Source organism: Aphelocoma coerulescens, chromosome 2 (assembly GCF_041296385.1).
Source record: "Aphelocoma coerulescens isolate FSJ_1873_10779 chromosome 2, UR_Acoe_1.0, whole genome shotgun sequence".
Lineage (NCBI taxonomy): Eukaryota > Metazoa > Chordata > Aves > Passeriformes > Corvidae > Aphelocoma > Aphelocoma coerulescens.
Window position 1 is genome coordinate 55,485,642 of NC_091015.1, and position 21,419 is coordinate 55,507,060.

The 21,419-nt window shown below is 42.1% G+C and overlaps 1 protein-coding gene across 4 annotated transcripts in view; it reads left to right on the forward strand.

The window, feature by feature from the left end:
- The window catches only part of BMPER (BMP binding endothelial regulator), a 151,124-nt gene that overhangs the window by 3,187 nt on the left and 126,518 nt on the right, over positions 1–21,419 (forward strand). For 3 of the 4 annotated variants that reach the window (XM_069007593.1, XM_069007595.1, XM_069007594.1), the window contains exon 2: positions 1,100–1,185. In XM_069007593.1, the coding sequence (XP_068863694.1) occupies positions 1,100–1,185 (86 nt within the window). Of the gene's footprint in view, positions 1–141; positions 282–1,099; positions 1,186–21,419 lie in introns of those variants that run through there. The other variant, XM_069007592.1, reaches the window with a different exon arrangement.

The window sequence follows — 21,419 nt, forward strand, 5'->3', positions numbered from 1 at the left end:
CCGACGGGCCGCGGTCTCCCGTCCTGCTCCCCACCCCCCGCCGCTGCCCGGCGCCGGGGGTCGGTGCTGGGGCGGGCGTGCCGGGGGTGGGCGGGCTCCGCCACCCGACGGCGCGTCCCGGACGCTGCCCCGCAGCCGGCGGGTGGGCAGCGGCACCCCCGGGACGATGCCGCGGCTCGGCAGGGGCTGGCCGGCGGCCCCGCGCCTCTCCCCGGCCTCCGCCGCCGTCCTGCTGGGCGTCCTGTGCCTGCCCGGGGCGCCGGCCTCCTCCCTGCTCACAGGTACGGCGGGGGCGCGGGGCCCACCTGCGCCGGGTGGCATTGCGCGGGAAGGGCGGCCCGAGGTGTAACCGCGTGGTTTGGGGCGGGTGAGCACAGGAACCGTGCCTCTCTCCCCCCAAGAAAGGTTTTCTTGTTCCTTTTCTCCCCCCTCCCTATTCTGCCTGTTTCCCCTCGAGGGTTTTATTTTCCTGAGATCTGGGGCGTGGAGGGAAACGCTGAATCAAATTCTAGCGCAAGTGAGGAGCCATTAGACTTTGAGGAGTGTTTCCAACATGACAGAATACCGGCTAATCAGCACTAGGGCCGTAAAGGGTTTCCTAATTTGATTCCGTTTGACAGTCAGCCTGCTAATTTTGACTCATTTACCAAGTGGTTGCCGTGCATTAAAAGGATGCTTGGTTTAGGTCTTGTGCTGTGCTCCTGGTCCAAGTCCGCAGAGGGCAATGGACAGCTTTCTGCTGATTCCAGTGAGCTCTGGATCTATCGTTATAGACGTATCCTGCTTTGCATGGAGTACTCGTTATTCTCCACACGTCATCTGAGAGAAGAAAAAGCGTCCTTCTTTGCTATAACTGGGGCACAAAGAAAGTCTAGGTTTGTGCAGCAATGAAAGGCCACTCATTTTCCTGTTCTCTTTAGAATCTTGCAGAAGCACTGAACATCCTTGCCTGATTAAACTGGGCAAATTAAGGCAGGATTCAAAATCAAGAGCTAGGAATGGAGCAAGGGTTAAACATGAGTGTGGTGAGGGCAGTTTCCAAAGCTGTCAGGATGAAATGAAATATGCTAGTATTTTAAAATTTTTATTTCTATTTCAGGATCGGTTGCAAAATGTGAAAATGAAGGGGAAATTCTGCAGATACCTTTTATCACAGACAACCCTTGTATAATGTGTATTTGCCTGGTAAGTGTGTATTTCAGCTAGTAAGAACACTCAGACGTGTACTAAATGTGACTGCACAGAGCGGGGAATGTTTCACATAATCAAATCTTGGGTGACTCTGTTGCCTTTATGTAACACAAGGTTATCTCAGAGCTGAGCTAATGGAAAGTAACCCAATACATGATCTGGCAATCATTTCTTTGACTTTAAAGCCTGGGCACAAAGTTGTACATGACTATTTCAGGCACTGCTAAACGATGTTTACCATGTGAATTTGGGGGGAGAACTGCTTTCATAGAGTTGGGGGTGCATCCAGAAGTCTTTGGTTGTAGCTCAGCAAAGGGAAGGAAAGGTAAGGTTTGGAAACGCTGCTGCTTTGAGCTCCCACGTGCTCCCTGTCACAATCCCAATGAGTGAGGAACTCCACAAGGGTGCAAGGTGAAGGCAGCAACGTGACCGTGTGTGCTGTAATGATGTGACAGTGAAAGCACAAGGGATGCTTTCATCAGAGTGCTTTGCCTGCTGTGCTGGGAGTTCAGTGGTTAACAGTGTTGCTAGCTGATACACATTTTGGGGAGAAACATTCTGCTTCCTTGTTGTTCTGCTTCGGAGTTAAGCATTTTTTGGGAGCAGTTCAGTTGGACAAGCCAAGGCTTAGGAGTTACTGTAAAACAGTCGTTCTAAATAAAACTTCCTATGATATTATTAAAAGAAAGCCATAAACCTTAATTTGCTGTTGAATGCAAAGAAAAATATAGGCTAGAAAGCTCTATGTTTTACATTTTGGAATTTACAGAGTAGCTGAAAGTACAGAATGTGTTCTACTTTAGGATTGAAATATCAACACACCCTCTCCCCCTATTATTATTGCTATTATTATTATAAGTCTATAAAAGATGTAAAGAATTTTTTCAGACTACCTTTTAGAAGGCAATTTTGGCAACTGTAGGACCAAGATCATCCTGAGCCCCTCGAGGTTGATACCTGTTGCTGCACTGAGTTCAATACGTTTTAAGTGAGACTCATTGATAACTTTTTAGGTAAAATTGATAAAGAATACATTATTGATTTCTTCTGAGTAGGATTGGATAGGAAAAAGAGGGGCGTGGGATGAGGCAAGTAAAGAAATCAAAGGGAAAACAAAAAAAGAGATGATGCTGTGTTTTATCATGGATCACCTTCCCAAATATGTCTGCCACCACTTTTGCTAATGGAAGCTGGTGTTAACCAGCGAGGAAGCAATTTATCTGTGAAGGAGCAGAAGTTCAGTCTTGGGCATCAGGGCAATAATGCATGAGGGTAAAACACTTGTATTTATAGATCTCCCTAGACCTTGCTTTATTAAATCAATGAGCACCCTTTTAGTGTGCGAGCATGAAGAACTGCAAAAAGCTTTGGATGAAAGAACTCTAAATCCCTGTGGTTTGCAGGGCTTACTTTAGTGAAATGGCATCTGAGGGCATTTGGCTCCTTTCTGTGCCAGGAGAACACTACATTTTATTAAGCTCACAGATGCCTAGTGAGTTACTGCAGTTACCTGCCCTGGCTACACTCTTTTATTTCTGCTAAAGGATAAATGCAATCGCTGTTTCTTGAGTTGGAAGCTGGGAGGCTTGGTAGAGGAGAAGGAAACCAGTCTCGAGATACTGGCTTTAACACTATGCAACACCCAAAGCATTTGACTTATTGATGACAGCCTGTTGCTGAAATCTTTGTTTAGGTCTGCCACAAGGGAAAAGATCAATTTTAAGAGGTCTGGGGAGAGCAGAAGCAAAAGAAACAATGGGGTGATTTGTGACCAGGAGGGGAGAGAAAATCAGATTGCCTTACATTCAACTAGAAATATTGATTGTTTAGTAACAATTCAGTGAGGAACTTTCTCTGGAAGAGTGATCATTCTCTTCAAGGGCAAACCTGCTGGTTGATTTTCATACTGTAAGAAGTGAGCAGTTAAAAAGAGAGCTTGGTCAGCTTTTATAGAAAGGAAGCAATTGCTGTTTAAGAGAGGACAGAAAATTCAACAGAGGGCACCTGTATTAAAAACACCAGTCAAGTGAGTCACTGAAATTGCAGATTGGATTATGGCATGTCTTCCTTAGTGGTGATGCATTTCCATGAGCACAGGCTGCCATAAATAACAACACAAGTTGTGGAAATCTGAAGCTCTGGGATGAAGAGGAATATCTAAGTAACTCTGGATGCCTCACCCCTGGCAGTGTCCAAGGCCAGGTTTGATGGGGTCCTGAACAACCTAGTGAGTGGCATCCCTGTCCATGGTGGGGTGTTTGAAACTAGGTGATCTTCCGGGTCCTTCTAATCCAAACCATTCTACGATTCCATTAGCTCCCTTCCAGGACTTTTCCCATCTCATAAATGAGAGGACACAGAACTGAAATGCAGGAACTGAATCATCAAGTATTTGACAGAATTTTGCAGACTGTCCGGTGGAGCATGCGGATGCATCCTAGCAAGGGGGAAAGAGAGAGGCAGCATAAGCAAAATGATCTCTGGCTTTCTCTTAACAGGCTGAATCGTTTTGGAGGGTAAAGCTACAGGTAGTACTCTAGGAACAAATGTGGTAAACGTTGGAAGCTCATGGATTATGAGTAAATTGCAATAATAAAATGAAGACTTCAAAGGGCAATTACAAAATCAATTCCTTTTACACCACTGGAAAGTCTTGGTAGGAAGACCAAAACCCAAAGTTGTCTTTTCTCATTGGTTAGCAGAGACGGGGTGGACTGATCTTCATGGTGGGAATGTGAGCAGAAACAATGCAGATGGAGCACAGACTCCTGTCTGTGGACACTGCTTTGGTGGAAGCTTCTAGCTCTTGTTTTAGAGTTTTTGGGAGCACTAACCCTTGAATCTTGAATACAAGAGGGACACTGGTGGGGATCTCCTAGAGATAGCCAACTTTAGCTACCGAACCAGATTTGCTCATGCTTGAGCACTAGCTTCAACCTGTGGAAAGAGAAGTTGTGGTGATACAGGAATTCACACAGAGGGTCATGTGCTGGAGGTTTCATATATGGTGTGTAGTAAGCCATTCACTTCTGAACTACTGGTAATGCTTTCTAATAAAAAGGCACTGCACCCACACTGAGATAGCTCTGCCTTGGATGTCCCTACTTGTCAAAATGAAATGTGTTGGAGTGCATGGAACAGCTCTGATACTTGTCTTATATTAATAAAATGGAATGGGTAAGACTAAGGGCATGTAGGGGTGTGTGAACATAAACACTGTAGTGCTCTGCATGCAAGAACTACCAGCTGAAAAAGCCACTATGGGTAAAATCTCAAAGTCCCAAATACATAATTTATATGTCTCTCTTAATGGTCTTAATAATGCCATAAGAAATGGTCATTTTTAATATCTCTAAGACAATAGTTTCAATGTGAGCTTTTGCAATTACCACACTTTAGCAATGGCATAAATATGCGTGTATTTGATCTCCAAAGAACTTGCCGTTAATTACAGCTGACTGCAACAAATGGCCATTTTGTTTTTGTCCTTTTAGAGAAAAACATCAAAGTCAAAGAAGAGAATGTGGTTTATCCACAAGGAATTTTTTGTAGGACTGTGATGAAAGCTCAGGTCTCCTAACTCCTGGTCTAATGGTTTGACTACAAAGACATCCCTTTTCACTTCACACACTTCCACTCTATAAGTGGATGTGGGTGATACAGTCACAATTGAACATACTCATTTTCTTTTGTGTCTCTCTGACAACAGGCAGGCTGCACAGATATCAGGTTTTTTGTGTGTCAGCTCTGCTGAGCTTCTTCTGAGGTTTGGATGGGCAAAAGACAAATTAAAGGTGCCTTCATGGTCCAGAGCTTTGGGGAAGTGTTGCATCCACAGGGAAGTATGCTTTATGACTTGCTGTTACTATCTGCAAAATGCTGTTGGAGCCAGAGTGCTCTGATGTTCTGCCCACTTCCACTCTGAATGTCTTGTGGCTCTGCATCTCCGAGGAGATGCACTGTCTCTGGAAAGCTAACATCCTACCTTGCTTTCCATAGGATTTAAGATACTGGAAAAGGGCTAAGAAGGCTGAAGGCAACTGAAAGTACCTGCTTTCAGATGCATTCACCTTACATGCTTTTAAACACAGACACTGGAGAAAGTACTTAGAGCTGATGGGTAAAACAGATACACAGAAGTTGCACTGGAAAATTGTTATTCTGATCGTGCCATGGCTGAGCATCCCATTGCAACTGTGTTTATAGCTAAAGACTTTTCTGATGAAAGGATGGAAATGCTCTGAGCTGCAGCAAGTTCTGTAGCAGATGAAGGTAAGCACTGAAAGGAAATGTGGACTGTGATGGGCAGAAAGTTAACCAACCCTTATGGAGAAAAATTGTTGTCAAAAAAAAGGAATCTATTATTTCAGATAATGGTGTGGCCCCTGATAGTACAAAAAAAAAGTTAGAAACCATATGGTTGTAACATTATGCCATGCTTAATGGTCAATGGTAAAAATGTCTTAAGTCTTGTTGGCTTCTGAAAAATCAAAGTAGTGAAACTGTGGATTATGAAGCTGACTGAAAAGTACTTGTATTTTAAAAAACTAATCTGAATTGGTAATGATGATTATAGGTAAAAATTCATAATCTTGGTGGTATTCATAATGGAGTAGTATTGATTCAATTTGAGAAATTTATTCCAATTATTAAATGCTTTAAGACTGCAAGCAATTATAGCTACACTACCTAATACAAAAATTATCTTCTAAAATTATCTTTCCAGATCAATGGAAAAATGATTTTTTTTTTCTAATTCATAGGAGCACTTTGCACATCTTGTGCAGTTTGAGGAGCCCAAACATACTGTGTATGACAATTTCAGATCTTTCTCTTTTGTATGTGAAAGTTTTGGGCTGAAGGTAGTGGAGGCATAAGGAAATTTCTGTCAGTAGCATCAAACAAGACTTCATAAGCACATATTGGTAAGTTTGGGACTTTCTGTATAGTGAGGATTTTGAAATGTTAGGGGGAAAATGCTATTAACAGACCTTTGAGGGAATTTTTGATTAGATTTCTTTTATATGAGTGTCAGCCTTTAAAAGAGGCATGGAATATTTAAGTTCAGCTCTGGTACAAGTACAGTAAATGATCAAATGCAGCAGAGTTTTTGTTGGTACAGCTTTTTGGCTTGAAGGTATGTAACACTCAAAATAGAAGTAGGCTCACAACTGATATTATGGCATTTGCTTTCAAGAAATACATGCTTCAACATACACGTGGAAAAGACATAAAAATGCTGCAGTCCATCGGAAATAGGTGAAATGAGAACCTGTGCATAATTATAGGGCGAGAATGTAAAAAGACCACAGAATTAACTTAGCCTGAGTTAAAGTTCTGAGTGCTGAGTTTTTTGAAGGTGAGATGAGCTCAGCAGTGACAACGATGACAGGTGGTGGTGCCAGTGGTGGTGTGGAGAGCCATGTCATTTCATGTTCATTTGTCATCATCTCCATGGACCCTGAACACCTCGCCAGAAGCAAGCAGAGATCCAAGAATAATGTATCCATTGGCCAGTGCTGTATGTAGTTTCAAAAGGAACGTACCAAAAATGCCAGCTGAAAGGAACAGGGTAGAAGTGAGGAAGTGCAAGGAAATAGATAAGTGCTCCTCAGCTAACGATGGCCTTGACATTGCAAGGGCTTTCAGAATGTTTTTGAAGAGAATGAATGATTTTAGTTTTTGTATGGTTTTTGTGGGGAGAAAAGGTCTTTTATTATCTTTTTTCCCCCAACATAGTTTAGAACAAAGTGAGTTGTGTCAAGAAACAGCTGATAAAAGCCAGTAGTGATGTTGACAAACCACATCTAAACCAGAGCCATTTTCCCCACCTTTTTTCCTCCCCCCTTCCCTCATGCTTGTGCCTCAAACTTGCCAATTGCACCTGAGGAGTGGTAATCATATGTCTCAACCCTTTATCACCTAAATCCAGTACAGAAGGAAATAAATGTGAGCCAGAAAGGATAACCAAGTGTTGGAAATCTGAGAAAAGTTTGGAGACAGGAGCTCAGGAAACTAGAAATCAGAACTTTGATTGCCGTAAGTTTTATTCAGCATGAAACGTAATTCTGTAGTTTAAATTTCCGCTTTTAAATCCAAATGAGCAGTGTAGAATTTGACCTTTGCTCATAAAAAGTTATGTTAAATTTGTCATTATAAGACATAGTGTTCTGCCTAGCTTGAACTAATACATTGGTGAAACCAAGTGCAAGCAAACCAAAAAACAGAAGGAATATGACGTTTGTTCCCCCTGCACACACACAGCCCCAGTCAAAAAGAAGCCCAATCCTAAAAAACCATGTCCTCATTGCAGACTAAAGCAAAACAGCTACTTGATGTGCTGGGGTTCTTTACCTCTAGCATAGCTGATTTCTGTGGCACAGTGCACAAGTTAAAAGCACGTAGCTAGCCTGAGAGCAAGTGTTTGACACATGTTCAGTGAAGATGGCAGTGTTTTAGTACATGAGGATTCAATTGGTGTTGCATCAAGGTATAATGCGGCCCAGATGACTTTTAGTGGAGTAGTGCATATTAAAAAACAACAAAAAAAATCATCAAACAATTCTTTCATACCTATTTTATTTAATTCAATTTCAATAGTTTACATACATCAGCTACAGAGTCTACCAAGACTGCATCTTCTTTCAATTTAAATATTCTTGGTCTTTATTACTGTATAATACAATCAGCTTTCTCTTTACCCACAGAAATAATAAACAGAGAGACAAAAAAGCCTATGATACAGTAGTGTACTGATAGTTTTCACCCTCATATTACTCCAAAAGAAAATGTTTTTTTGATCGGTGCATGAAGGGCTCCTGAAACGCAAACGTGCTCCAACATGATGAAAGTTTTATTATTTTTTTTCCCAATTACAGATGTATATGCCATCTCTTTAATGAAAAAACCCAACACCCCCCACCCCAAAAAACAAACCCTGAGAACAAAAACCAGACATAACGCCATGTCTGGTGCAGCAGGGTGTCTCATATGTGCTTTGTCATATAAACTAAAGAAATGTATCTATGAATATGTATATATGAAGGAGGTCTTGCAAGAGAGAAGTGACTTGGATCAAGACCCAGAGGTGGTTTGTGATTGCTTTGGTAGGCTCTTCTGAAGGATGATTCTGGTAGGTTCAGCTGTACTTGCTCTTAATTCATGCAAAACACCTGTAAGACAAGACTTTGACCTGCCTGAGACTGAAACAGAAACTCTCTATGGTAGGGGATGGTTGCTCTGGCTTGATCCTTAAAGTTTCCATCAGCAGTTTTGAGGAATGTTTGAGTCAGTTTAGTCCCATATACAGGTGTGCCCACCCTGGTCAACTAGTACCACATGTGACATCTCATGTGATTTCCTCCTCTGGGGAATGAGCATGGATTGTATAGCTCTTTGTTGTGTCTGTACCATCCATGCCCCTTTTGATGTCCACTTCCTTCACTTCATATCCAAGAGCTGCCTCAGACTGTGTGGCACATCTCTGCACAGGTATGTTGGCTTTCAGATCACTCTGCTTTGTCGTGACAATTAGTTTGGGGATGTGGTACACAGTAATGTGTAACAGCTTACGATGAAGCCTTTCTGGAAATCTGCAGGCTGGAAGAAGCTATTTCATGTTGTTCTCAGACCACATGGGATAGTGAAGAGTTCACTACTTGCACATTTCTAACATAGTCAGCTGCACTGAGCAAATATACATATGCACACAGTGCTGAACTGATTATAGGTCTTGGCAAAACCCTCCTGGAAGAGAGCTGGTGATATGTCACTGTAACGAGGATGAAGATCCAATCCATCAAGTATGAAAAAGAGATTCTCTTTTGTGTAATTAAAGGATCAGATAACTCAAATACAAAAGAATATGTATAAATAATACATGGAAAAGTATGAAGGGCACAAAAGTGCCGTAAACTAAATGGAAAAATGTAATATAACTTGCAAATGTCTTTGGAATGCGTCTACAATAAGTGCAAAATGGATCAGTCTAAGTTAGGACACTTTTTTATTGCCAATAAGAAAAACATTATTAAAGAGCTGGTCCAGTATCAAAATGGCATTTTAAAAGCATACGGTTACCTGTATATAGTTTTTATTAGCTTTCAAGTTTCTTCCATTGAGTTGTTAATGGTCTTTTTAAAAATTATGGTTCTGTAAGTGAATGGCTCACAGTGTCAGTACTTCTGCTGTTCTGGTTTGTGCCGCTGTATAAAAATAGAATTTTTTTCCCCACCAAATATCTGGTTTTATTTCCCCATCATGTTTTAATAGAAAATTTTGAGGGAAGAAAAATATTAAAAAACAACCAAAAAATCAAATGAAAATGCAACCTTTTTATATTGAGCTTATGGTCAAATAAAAGGCCATTGTGAAGAAAAAAACCCAGTTATTACATAAAAGCTTTTACCTGTATTACTACTATTAAAATGACTATCATAATGGTACTTGCTCACAGTGTACCTAATAACTGCTGTGATTGCTTCCTCTGAGGCCTCTTGGCCTCTTCATCTTATGCATTGAGCTGCAGCTAAAAAATTCCTAGTCTGATTGTTTGGCTGATCGAGCCCTGTGCAGTGTTTTGCATCCAACTGAATCAAGTGCTGAGCTCTGGGTCCAAGTACAGCGTTGATCTCATCCCTTATCATCCCCAGAAGCTGACCTTGTCTGCCGACACCTGAATTTCATATACTTTTTGTCTGTCTCTCCCATTTATTTATTAGACTTTTTTCGTGTTTTTTTTTGTTTTTTTACATTTTCCCTCTCTAGAATCCACTTGCTCTAGATAGTTGTCCATAATCGGGTGATAAAGTAGGACTGTGTACCACCACCTCACTGAGAAAACAATGAATATTCATGCATTGTCTATGATTTTCATCCTTTTTACTTGTTTTGTCGTCTGTTCTACACATCAACCTCTTGGCTATAGTTTTCATTTTCTGTATTGTATCCCAGATTTTTCAGAAATGGAAGCATTGTACAGGTGTGCTGTGAAGTGCTATGGGAAAAGGCAGTAGTGTGAAACAGCATTAGAGTTGGGATAGATTTGTTCTTGTGAGCACTAAGGATGGGGACGTGATAAAATGCCATGTAGAAAAAATGGTGCCAAAGAACCGATGTTTTCCCTGACAAATTGCGGTCCCAGGTTTTTTGAGTCCCTGTTTTAAGTAAACCTTTGCATGAAGCTTCAGTATAAGAGGTTGAATGAGGCCCTCTTTAACTCTGCCTCAGACCTCTGCTGACCTGGTTGCACTGCATTTTGCTCCAGAGTCGATCTAGTTCACACCGTGCATCTACAGTGAGTCACCTGGTAGCAATGCAGCCTAAAGGATGTGTAAGCCTCAGCATGCAGTATTGAAACTTCCTGTAAGACTTGAGAAGTCGAAGACTGCCATTTCTACTTCACACTGAAAACCAAGTATAGCTCAGCCCTGGGCAGCTCAAGTGTGCTAAGTGTAACCCCAGGCTCCTCTGCTGACTGCAGGATCAGCTGTCCCCTTTCCCCAGACAGCCATGGTATGGCTCATCTCCTCTTTCATGGCTAAAGATCTTGCTTGAGGCATGGCAGCAGCACCTTGCACTCCTCCATAACCAGGGCGATGCAAGCAAATGTGTGGTACAGCCCTGGCCAGGAAAATCAGATTTCTGACAGCTCATAGGCTAGAAGTCTATGTATTTTGGATTGTGTTTCCTTGTTTGGGTGTGGGGTGGTTTTTTTAGGTTTGTTTTTTTTTTTTTTTTGGGGGGGGGGGGATGTCTATTTGTTTGTTTGTTTTTTGTTTTTTAACTGCTCCTGACATGTTTATATTCGGTTATATTAAGTGGCTTCAATAGGAAATGGGAGTTTCCCCAAGGCTTGGAATCCTCAGAATGTATTCTGATGGCCAGCTAGAGTCATACATTTGCATTTGTTTTTCTGTTTTGTCTTAGGATTTATTAGTGGATTAAGAGTAACAAATCCTGGTTGTCCTGAGATTTTCTCCTTGTTCTTTTTTATGTCTAGATGACCAGTTGAGGCATGGTTTGGGAGAGACAGAGAAGAGCTGATTAATGACTGCTCTAGGGCTGCATAATGATTATGATCTGATTGTGCCAGTTAGTGAAACATCTCGAGGTTGTGTCACCTAGAAACCATTGGGGCAGGAAGGAGCCAGGCAGGGTGGCTGGCTTTGAGATAAGGCTATTAGCTGAAGGATTGCCTGTAAGACCTAAAATACTGATAAGAGCAGAAGGCTTTCCTGCTACAGGGAGGCTGTTGATCATTTGCTTGTGACAGAGAACATTCTTTTTTCTGTATATGACACTGCACAGATGATAATTTTCATATGTAGCACTTTACCCTTCTACCCCAACAGTCCTGGGGAGAGCTAGACTGGTGATTCAATCTGGAAAATCCTTTTGATTCAAATAAATGAATAAAGTTATTTTGGCAGATAGAATGCAAAGCATGCGAAGTCTTTAGCCTGTAAACCAAGGGTAGGTGGTTGGGTTGTTTGTAAGTGCAGTGGATAAAAAATGCTGGAAAATTAAAATTGCTACACCTTAAAATGTTGAGGGTCTGGTAGTGTAAGAAACCTTTTTAACAGATGCATATTTGAGGCATAATCTATCCATGATCTATGGACATGAAGCATTTCTGGAGGAAATTGTTGATGTGGACATTTAAGATGCCGCAGAGTGCACTGATACTGAACCAGAACTCGTTTAACATGAAAATGCAGAGGAAACTGAAGAAGTCTGCAATTTGTATGGCTTCTGGGAAAATGTCTGTATATGTTCAGTTTAACTTGGCAAGGTTTTCAATCCTCAAGCAAAAATCATTTGACCCAAAAATCAATCTGAAGATGAAATTTATAAAATATCTAGAGCTTGAGGCTATGGTAGTAAGAAATTTGAATGGTTTAATGCACTTGTTGTTATGTAAAGGGTACATATATGCTGCCTAAAACTGTGTATAATCATTTTAGTATAAAAGGAGTATCTTTGATATCATTGTGGTTTTTTTGAAATAATTAAGCCAGTCCACGTACAGAAACATGCAAAGGAGGGAGCCAAAAAAGGGGAAAAGGAAGCAAATCATGTACCAGGAAAGGGAGTTTCCTGGAAGACAGCCATCTGGAGAGATGAGTAGGCAGCTCCAGCCTGTTCAGTGGGCACAAAAACTGCTGGTGGAAGAGGATGGGGATATGATGTGACTTCAGGAAAGCTAGGCATGGCTCTGGAACCAGAGGTCTAGAAGGATTTGAAGTATCTTCTGGAGAATTAATATGACTTCTCTGTGTTTGTAGCCAACTTGTGATTGTGGCCACAAGGTAATGCTCCCGTTAGAGGATTTAGGTTAACCCACTAAGTGGTGCTGAGTTTGGGCTGTTGGCCCGGGCAGCCCATGCTTTCTGTCTTGTCTCCTCCATTGAGAAGACAGCTCCAAAGAGGAATTTCTTAGAGCCGTCACGCTGAGCAAAGAGCTGACAGCCGTTGCTGAGTACAAGGCCTTTCCCTTAACCCCCGTCTCTGTTTTGGGGCCAAGCACCTCATGCTGTGCCATTCAGGGTTCACTGCTCTGACCTGGGTGACAGGAGCATCTGCTTCTATATCACAGAGCTGAGTAGCTGGAGGCTGAGGGAGAACAGCAGTTTATTGTATAGAACAGTATGTTGAGAGTCACTGATGAAGAGATTAGTGATCTCATCTTGGTCAGGAAATTTCCCTCTCTTCTCTAGGGTAGAGAACTGCGTTTCAATTGCCCATGTAAAACGCAGCAGTGTGGACAGGCTGGATGAAACAATGTTTCTCTTCCAACCCAGACCAGGATGTTTCTTGGCAACACGGACTTTGTCTAATTGCAGAAGAAGGTACAGTTAATAAAAAATTAAGTTTCCAAGACCTCAAGTGGATACTTTTTTACTTTTCCTTGGTTCAACCACGGGTTCTCCATTTTACACGGCACTTGCGCCTTTCATCATGAAGAGCTCTTCTTGTGCTAAAAGTGTGAAACTTTTGGATTTCAGATCATCTTTCTGCCTCCCCTAGCTGTTCAGGTAGAATGATTGCTGCCTGAGTTCTTGCTCAAAGATAACAGTGCTGTCCCACACAATGAAATCATCTTTGTCTGCCTTCAGAGCACTGTGGACTTTGAGCCAGGCATAATCTGTTTCTCTGACATTTGAGTCTCATTAATTGGGTTAACAAGATGCTATCTGCACTCCATACTTATGTAAATAGAGCCTGCTAGCAAAGATCTTAATGGCACCTGATATATCACACTGCCTTTACATCTATCAAGAGGTACCACTGCAGGAGTCACTTCCAAAAGCAGGTTGTGTTCTTGGTCCCGTGGGTCCCTTTATAAGCTGTAAGAAATGCTGGTGGTCAAGGCCAACTGTTCAGATGTCTTTCAAGTGTCCCACTGGTGACCAAATCTCACTTTGTCAAGATGACAAATGACTTGTGCATACCCCATTCACCTTCGAGCTTCACTCTAATGTCAGCTCCATTTACTTGTCAGAAACAGGTATTTTTTTTACTTCCCACAGTGCAAGTGGGAAAGGAAGGAGTGAAGGGAACACAGGCTGAGGAAAAAAACTGCTTGTATGGCTTCTATTCAATGTATTATTATAGTTGAGATTTGCAAGCTTTGGACATACCAGAATCTGTTTGTTTGTACATGTGCAAAACAGAAAGAAGGGAATTTGCTTTTCAGAAGTGAGAACTGACACTGCAGGGCTACGATTATGCAAAAACATGTTTTAACCACTGGATTTTTCAAGAAGAAAGTGGTTGTGCAAGATGAGTTTCTTATTTTGGACAGCAAATTTTTTCCAGAGCAGCATTTAAAAATAAGTGTTTAATTAACACGGTCTGCCCAGAGCACAGGGCATTGTGCATGTGTCTGCACTGAAGAGCTTGACTCAAACCTCTGAGCTCTCATGGGTGGTTTCATTGACTGCAGTGGTATTGTTATGTGGCTAAGTGATTGCTGCTGTGATTGAGGGCTGTTATATCTCACCCAAAAGAAGCCATGGCCAGGCCACAAAATATGGTCAAAGTCAGCTCAAGGACTGTGAAAGTGACATTGACAGCTTTGGCTTTTAATTTCTTCTCAATGACTTCCATATCTCTTTTGCTTAGTCCACAAGTCAGAATATGCTTTTACTCCTATTAGCTACAGCGTTGGCTGAAGTTTTGAAAGTCACAGTCTTACTTAATTTGGCAGTGTGATTAATCACAACAAAGGAAAGCTTATTCCACCTTTCTTCTTTGTCTCTGATGGAAGCAAAGAAGTTTGAGTAGATATGAAATAGGAACACACAGAAGTGAGATGTGTCAAATTAAACATTATGGTGTCATAAGCTTCTCTGACTAATTCTCCTGGGACCTTGAGCCTTCCTTTGCTGGCAGCAGCTGGATGAAGATGGCTTGAGGATGACACTTGCCGTGAGTTGCCCATGACCCAGGATTACAATGGCCCCTACAAGATTTTACTAGCAGCCAAGTAGCAGTTGCAGCAAAAATGAGTGAGCCTTCCCGAGTTGAAGGAGACACTAAAAGACCCTGAAAGCTCCAAGGAGTCCTGCCCGAAATGCTCCTTTTCCTTGTCTCTTCCCGCTCTTCTCTATACTGACTCACAAGGGGGGCTGTGCCTTCTCTCTGCAGACTGCTGTGAATAACCTTTTTTTATTTTCTAATACCACCGAGTAGCACAGGCAAAATCACGTAAGAAAACAAATTCAGGGTCAGTGCTCAGTTTTCTTGCAAGTTCATTAAAACAGCAGTGTCTGGAGGCCTTTTGCCTAAATAATTTCATAATAGAAAACAGACTCTCGTTGCTTCTTTCTTTTGGGCTACTATTTTTATTTGGTTGTTGTTCCTCAAGCGTTTTGGTCCTACTTCAAAACTTGCTTCAACTAAATGAAGAGACTGTTTTTTTGGTGCTTTCCAGTTTAAAAGTTGTACTGCAAAACTTCTAGGAGTCTTCTAGATTATGAAGCTACAATTGACAGGGATCTTCCTCTCAAAATAACATTAAAAAACCCCAACATGTAGCTTAAACATTTGAAAGAAAATAAAAAAACCCTCCCCTTTCTCTCCCCCAGCTGAGATCTCCTGTTGCTGCTTCTGGCATGCATCACATCTTTGAGGATACAGTATCATGAGAAAACTGTCACTTGGTGATGTATTAGGGTAATATATCATGAGAGCATCGTTTCTTTAGAGGATATGGGCAGTAAAAGACATGATTCTGGCCAGACAGAGCAGCAGGGGACCCTGCTCTTTTTCTTTCCTTTTCTTTAATCTAGCCCTGTTTTTGTGTTGTACAGAAGTGAGTTTCTTCATGGGATATGACTTGTTGCAGAGTAAGTTAGGAGGCCCATTGGGCTTTTTAAAGTCTTTAAGAAGTACATGGCCTCAAGGGCTGCTTTGTTCAAAGTTTTTAGAACAGGCTGAAGCCCGAAACTAGAGCATTTGCCAGTGCTGAAATCTCCAGTGTAAAAACTGAGTAAGCGGGCTTCAGACAAAGAAGGCAATAAAGATGCAATGACAGGTAACTATTGTTTGGATAATATATTTGTAGATCTAGCCTATCAAAATGTGATGAAGTGATACTTTTTTAAAAGGCAGGCAATGAATCTCTCTTTAATAAATGTCAAAAGTAGTTGTAATTCACAACATTAGAAGAAAAATTACTACTGGTCAATATTCAGTCTCTAACAGAAAATATAGTTATCAAAAATAGGAATTCTGAACTGATGTACTTTGCTTTTGATATACTTTGATTTTTATGTACTTTCAAATTGTTTTAATGGCTTTGTTTCTCTCTCATTGACAATATCTTCTGGAAAATAAACAGCAGTGTATAGTACTGGGATGAAATTAGTTAAGAAACAGAAGCAGAATATTGTTAGGGCACTCTTTTGACGAGCTGGGTTCATTTCTGACATGAGCCAGAACATGACACCATGGCTTGATCTAAAATTTGCTGAATTCAAAGTATTTAAGAATTTATTTTAAACCTTTGGTGTAATATGCTTTGCCCTCTATGAAATCATCTTGATAATTCATGAGTGTTGTCTTCAACAATTTTTAGGACTAGAATTTACTTAGGGTGTTTTCAGACCAATTTGTCTTGGCAGACTTCTCCTCCAGGCCATCCTATGGCACTTGAGGGGCACCACCATGCTCCAGGAGCTAATACACTCAGGGCAGCAATGCTGATCCACATCTGCTGACTTCAGCTGTGTTTGGTTGATCAAGCTCAGGCAGTGGAAGCTTTTATGGCCCTCAACTGCCTGTCACTTCTCTGGGAGAATGAATTCTCCGCCAGCTTCAATCAGGGTAAACCAGGCTAGGCTGGACCATGTCTTCGACATCACTTACTTAGCTCAAAATAAGTTGGGCAGTGATTATCCAAAATGTTTTGTTGACTGATCTGAGTAGCTGAGAACATCCAGCAAGGGGTAGATCATAAAATCACAGGGCTGGGTCAGTGAGATTTAACCTTTTACAGCAGCATGGGTACAGGTTTGCACCTGGAGCTTCAAATTCACAGGTATTGCCTGTGACTACTTTTTTCTTAGGTGCTGTCATCAGATTTAGGTAACTGATAATTAATACAAATTCTTTATTGGCAAAGTAGAAATATCATCCTATCAATTAAAATTCACTGAAAAAAGATGTGAATTTTAAAAGTGTGCATCTCATGAAATGTGAAGCTGGTGTCTACCACAAGAATCCCAGTGCTTAACCCTTCCTTGAAATCTGGCTCCTGGATTATTATGGGTATTTTTTACAACAGTACGAACTGCTGGGAACTTGTGAAAACCCTGTCTCTTATTGCTAGAAGACTGCCATGCTATTTTGCTGAGAGGTAAAGAGTGTTGCCTATAGCTGTGCAGCTGAAAAACTCTAATCTGAAGCAGCATTTGGAGGGTGAGGTGGAGACAGGGAGACTGAGAGCTACACGATCTGGATCCTGCCCTGGCTTTCTCACTGACTCAATCTTCAGTTACAGTAATTGTGTCTGGCCATGTCCACCTTGTCCCTAAGCTCACTGGAGCAGGGATGTGCTGCTGCAATGTCTGATGTTCTGGGACCCTGACCCCAGCTGCAGCCTTAGCATTAATGCCAGCAAATGTAGGAGGAAGAGACGGTGCTTTCTTTTCACCAAATGCTGGTGCAGACGGCTGCTGTCAGGGAGCATTGGGATTGCAGCAGGCCACTGAGGTCACTTTCCTCGTGCTGGTGAACATCATTAAGCACAGTGAAAAAATAAAAAAATCTGTTCAGTCTGTGAGGGGTTGTGAGTGATTTGTCCTGAATCACTTGTACATACTCATGTCTTCCTCACAGCAGTGGGGAATACCCATTTGAAGTGAAATTTGGTGTCATCTTTCAGCAGGGCCTTTGTTTTAATCATCTTTCCTAAGGAGCAGGGAGAGCTCGAAGTATGAAGGGGGATGGTTGATGCTGGCTGAGCATCACCACAGGGAGAGCTGCAGCCTCCTCCCTGCTCACCCTGAGAGGCCAGGTAAGATAAACAGATTACAGGGATGAGGGGGCATATTGGAGGCTCCTGAGTGCTCTGCTCAAGAAAGGAAAGAGAGACTGTGAGCTGAACTAAAATACTGTCATTTGTATCTAATGCAATTCATGCTGAAATCATGGTCATGTTGTGCCACGGGTAACAACCTAATGCTGAAGGTACTGAAGCATATGTTTGACTTTACTCCTGTGAGTTGTCCCATTACAATTTTACATGCTTAAAATAACAGGACCTTTCTCTCTCTTGGTGAAGCATATGGCTTGGTGTTTGTAGGTTTATGTGGGCAAATGGAGAGAACTATACCATTTTTCAGAGAACAGACATTGTTTCATAGGGAAATATTTTTTCCACCTTGAATTTAGAAATGCATCTAGTATGCTAAACCATTTTTGTTACTGTACCCACAAAATTTGTTTTGCAAGGAAAAAACACCGCAGCAGATAATTGGAGGGGAACAAGGGAAATGAGACCTTATCCTCATCTCCCTTGACAGTGGTTGAAAGTGTCTGCAAACATCTCTCCTTGGGGATCTCCTCCCTGAAGCCATATCGTGTGGCTCTTCCTCAGGTAGAGAAATGCTCATGGAAGACAGCAGTCCCACAGTTTTAGCAGGGATCTCTTGCTTGCATCAACTCTGCTGTTGAAGGGAGGTTTGTAAATCAGACCCAAGACAGCGAGTTCCAGGCAGGAGTGCCAAAGAGGCAAGGGTACTATTTTCAGAAAGAGCCTCAGGATTTGTCTAGACCATGAGCCAAGCATGTGTCTGAGCCTGTTCTTGAGTTCAAGTTGGCCCAGCATTGGGGTTGTTTGCACGTAAACATAGGTGCAGGCACAGGCTTGGGAGCATGGTGCTCCCAAGCTTTGCTGAGGGACGGAGCCTGTGACCAGTTCTGGCCCAAACCTTTGCTCCTGTGGCCTGTAGTGTGAATGTGGCTTCCTGTGCACTTGGGAGGATGCTCTGGCCATGTGCAACACCTGGCAGAGATTCCAGCAGCATGGCCTGAGAACATGGGGATCACGGCACGTGGCGGGAGCCTGCGTTTGAGCCTGCCCTTTGCCTTGTGGTGGAGAGGTTGTCTATGTGAATTGAATACACTTGTTTCATTAATTTTAAATGGCTCTTTCTTCTCCTAAGGTCACGTGTGCGTATTTGAAAGCTCCATCCCAAATTCCTCAGGGGTAACTTTTGCCATTGTTTGAAAATTGTTATTGTTTTCATGGGTGATGCCACAGGCTTCTCTAGCAGAAACCTGGGGACACCCTGAGCTTCTTGGTGAGGAGTCCTATCAGAATTACCAGTGGGACTGTGATGAATAATGGTAAAAAATGAATGTTTTCATGATTAGTCATTAATGGGAGTCAGGTTTTTCTACCTAATCTGTCTCTTGCTTTTATTATTTTTCTCTCCACAGCATTTTTTTGGTTAAATGAAAGTTTAAGCAACATTTTTCCCATTCAGTATAAATAATTAATAACCTCAGGGTATCAGAAATGCAGCACAAGCTTCCTAAAAGCACTTTCAATACATAAAAAGAAAGGAAAAAAAAAACCAACCCCAGACCATCACTTGCATCTGGCCCCCTGAGAAACCACATCTGCAATGTCTTCTGCAGCTAGCTGTGACAGCACAAGAGTGGGCCTGGGGTACCACTGATGGAGGCAGTCCTTGGTATAGTCCTGGATAAACGAAGCAGACTCCTATTTTTCTTTTTTTTTTTCTCTCTTGAATCCAAATCCAGGTTGAAAAGAGCCATCCTCCTGGTGGTTGCTGTGAGCCGGCAGGAGTCCAGTGGGGAACCCTGTAGAAAGTTGGCTGTGGCTTCCAAGCTGTGGTTTGGCACATATCCTCTCCAAGATCTCTGCCAAATATTCAGACTGCTTTTTAGTGTTTTTTTTTTCTTTTCATGTTGGCATTTTATTTAACTGTACCATATGAGTTTAAGGCTGTTAGTTTGATATAATTTGTCGCCAGAATGGGCTGTTTTGTGTGGGGTTCTTTGATGGAAGGTAAAAATATGAGGCATATGTAGAAGGTGAACAAATTGCGTTGAGAAGAGGCTGTAGTAAAGGTAACATGAAGCAGTAACAGTGATATTGGGTCTGGTTAGTGTATCTCTCCAGTGTGGGAATTTGACATCACCTCCGCATGCCAAATTAAGGAGACCCTTGGTTCTCAGTGGCAAAGTGTGGGAGAGGGGAGGAACATGGACACCCAACAAAATTTCTGATCTTTCCTGAAATGCATTAAACACGAGTTCTCCAGCAGCTGGGCTTGGTGAGTGCAGTGAGGAGTCCAGGGTGATCCTGCAGCACTTCCCTAAATGTTCCTTTCCAGGGGAGTCTGGGATTCTAGAGTGAACCCTTTGCTGAGCTGAGCACTGACTGGGGAGCTGTGTCAGATGTGGCAGCATTGTTCTGGATCAGCCTGACCTCTTTTAAAAAAATACGTATTTTTCCAACACTAATAGTAACCTTAGCCGAGGTTCTCTCCCTTTCTGTGTGCGCCTGAGCACTAAATTAAAAGAAAAAAATAATCCCAGATGTGAATCTATAAACCATCTGTTTAAAATAACTATTGTGCAGGACTATAATTAAAAGTTATTTATTATGAATCTTGGGATCCTATTATGGATTTGACTGACTCCCAGGTTTCTGACTTAGCAAACGGTTTGTGTATTTATGAGCCATGTGTCTCTTCCGCACTTCTTGGTGCCAGAGTGCATGTCCTTTAAACAAAAGGGAAAAAAATCCCCTACCCTCCCATAACTGTTGGCTTCTGATTGTTGCCGTCTAAGAAGTTTTCTCTTAAGAACAGCAAAATTCAAAGTATCTGAGAGCTTTCAACAGATTCAGAGACGCTGTTGACAGCACAGATGGAGGCTTGGTAATACAGCTCTCCTGCATGCAGCTACTTAGTGACTTTCCAAATGTATGTCTGGGACAAGTAATGAAATGTTATGATTACTGGGGGCAGGAGGGGACATAACTGGAAGGAAAGGATTTGTTGCTTAAGTCCCATTTGCTCTCAACCTCCACTTTGCCCTTGTGAAATGTGAGGGAAGGAGGCAGCAAAATTGAAACAAGCAGATGGACAGTAGACAGTAGTGTTTTGGGCAACTGGGTGAAGCAAAAAACCCAGCCTCCAGATGACAATTACTCTTTGTTTTATTTTTGTACTTTTACACCCAGTGGACCCAGGAGATCTGCACTGGATAATGCCTGACTGCAATAGACTAAACAATGATTTACCAGTCCTGCTTTATCTGCTGCAGGCCTGTGATGGATCAGCATGGTACATTAACCCTTTCCTCCACATCTGCTGGCCTTGTTTTCCACAAGATACAGCACTGAGATAAAACAGCAGGACTTTTTAAAAAGAATGTTGGGATAATAGTAATAATAGTAACAGAAGCAGTAGGAGGTATTTGGATGCACTTCCCTGGAGCTACACTCATCTCTTCTTAGTTCAAGAGGGATTTTGCCATGAGGACTATGCTAGAGCAGCAATATGTTGCAATTGTGGCTCTATTTTATATTTTTTCAGCAAAAGGCCCCAGAAGGAGTGGTGGGGCTGCAGTCTTGGGTGATGCTGTACCTCACACCCTGGAAGAGCAGCCCAGCCCTGATGGTAGGGAGTTAGGCAGCTGGGGCTGACATCTGAAACAGCCTGTTTTGGAGCCATCTGGGCCTT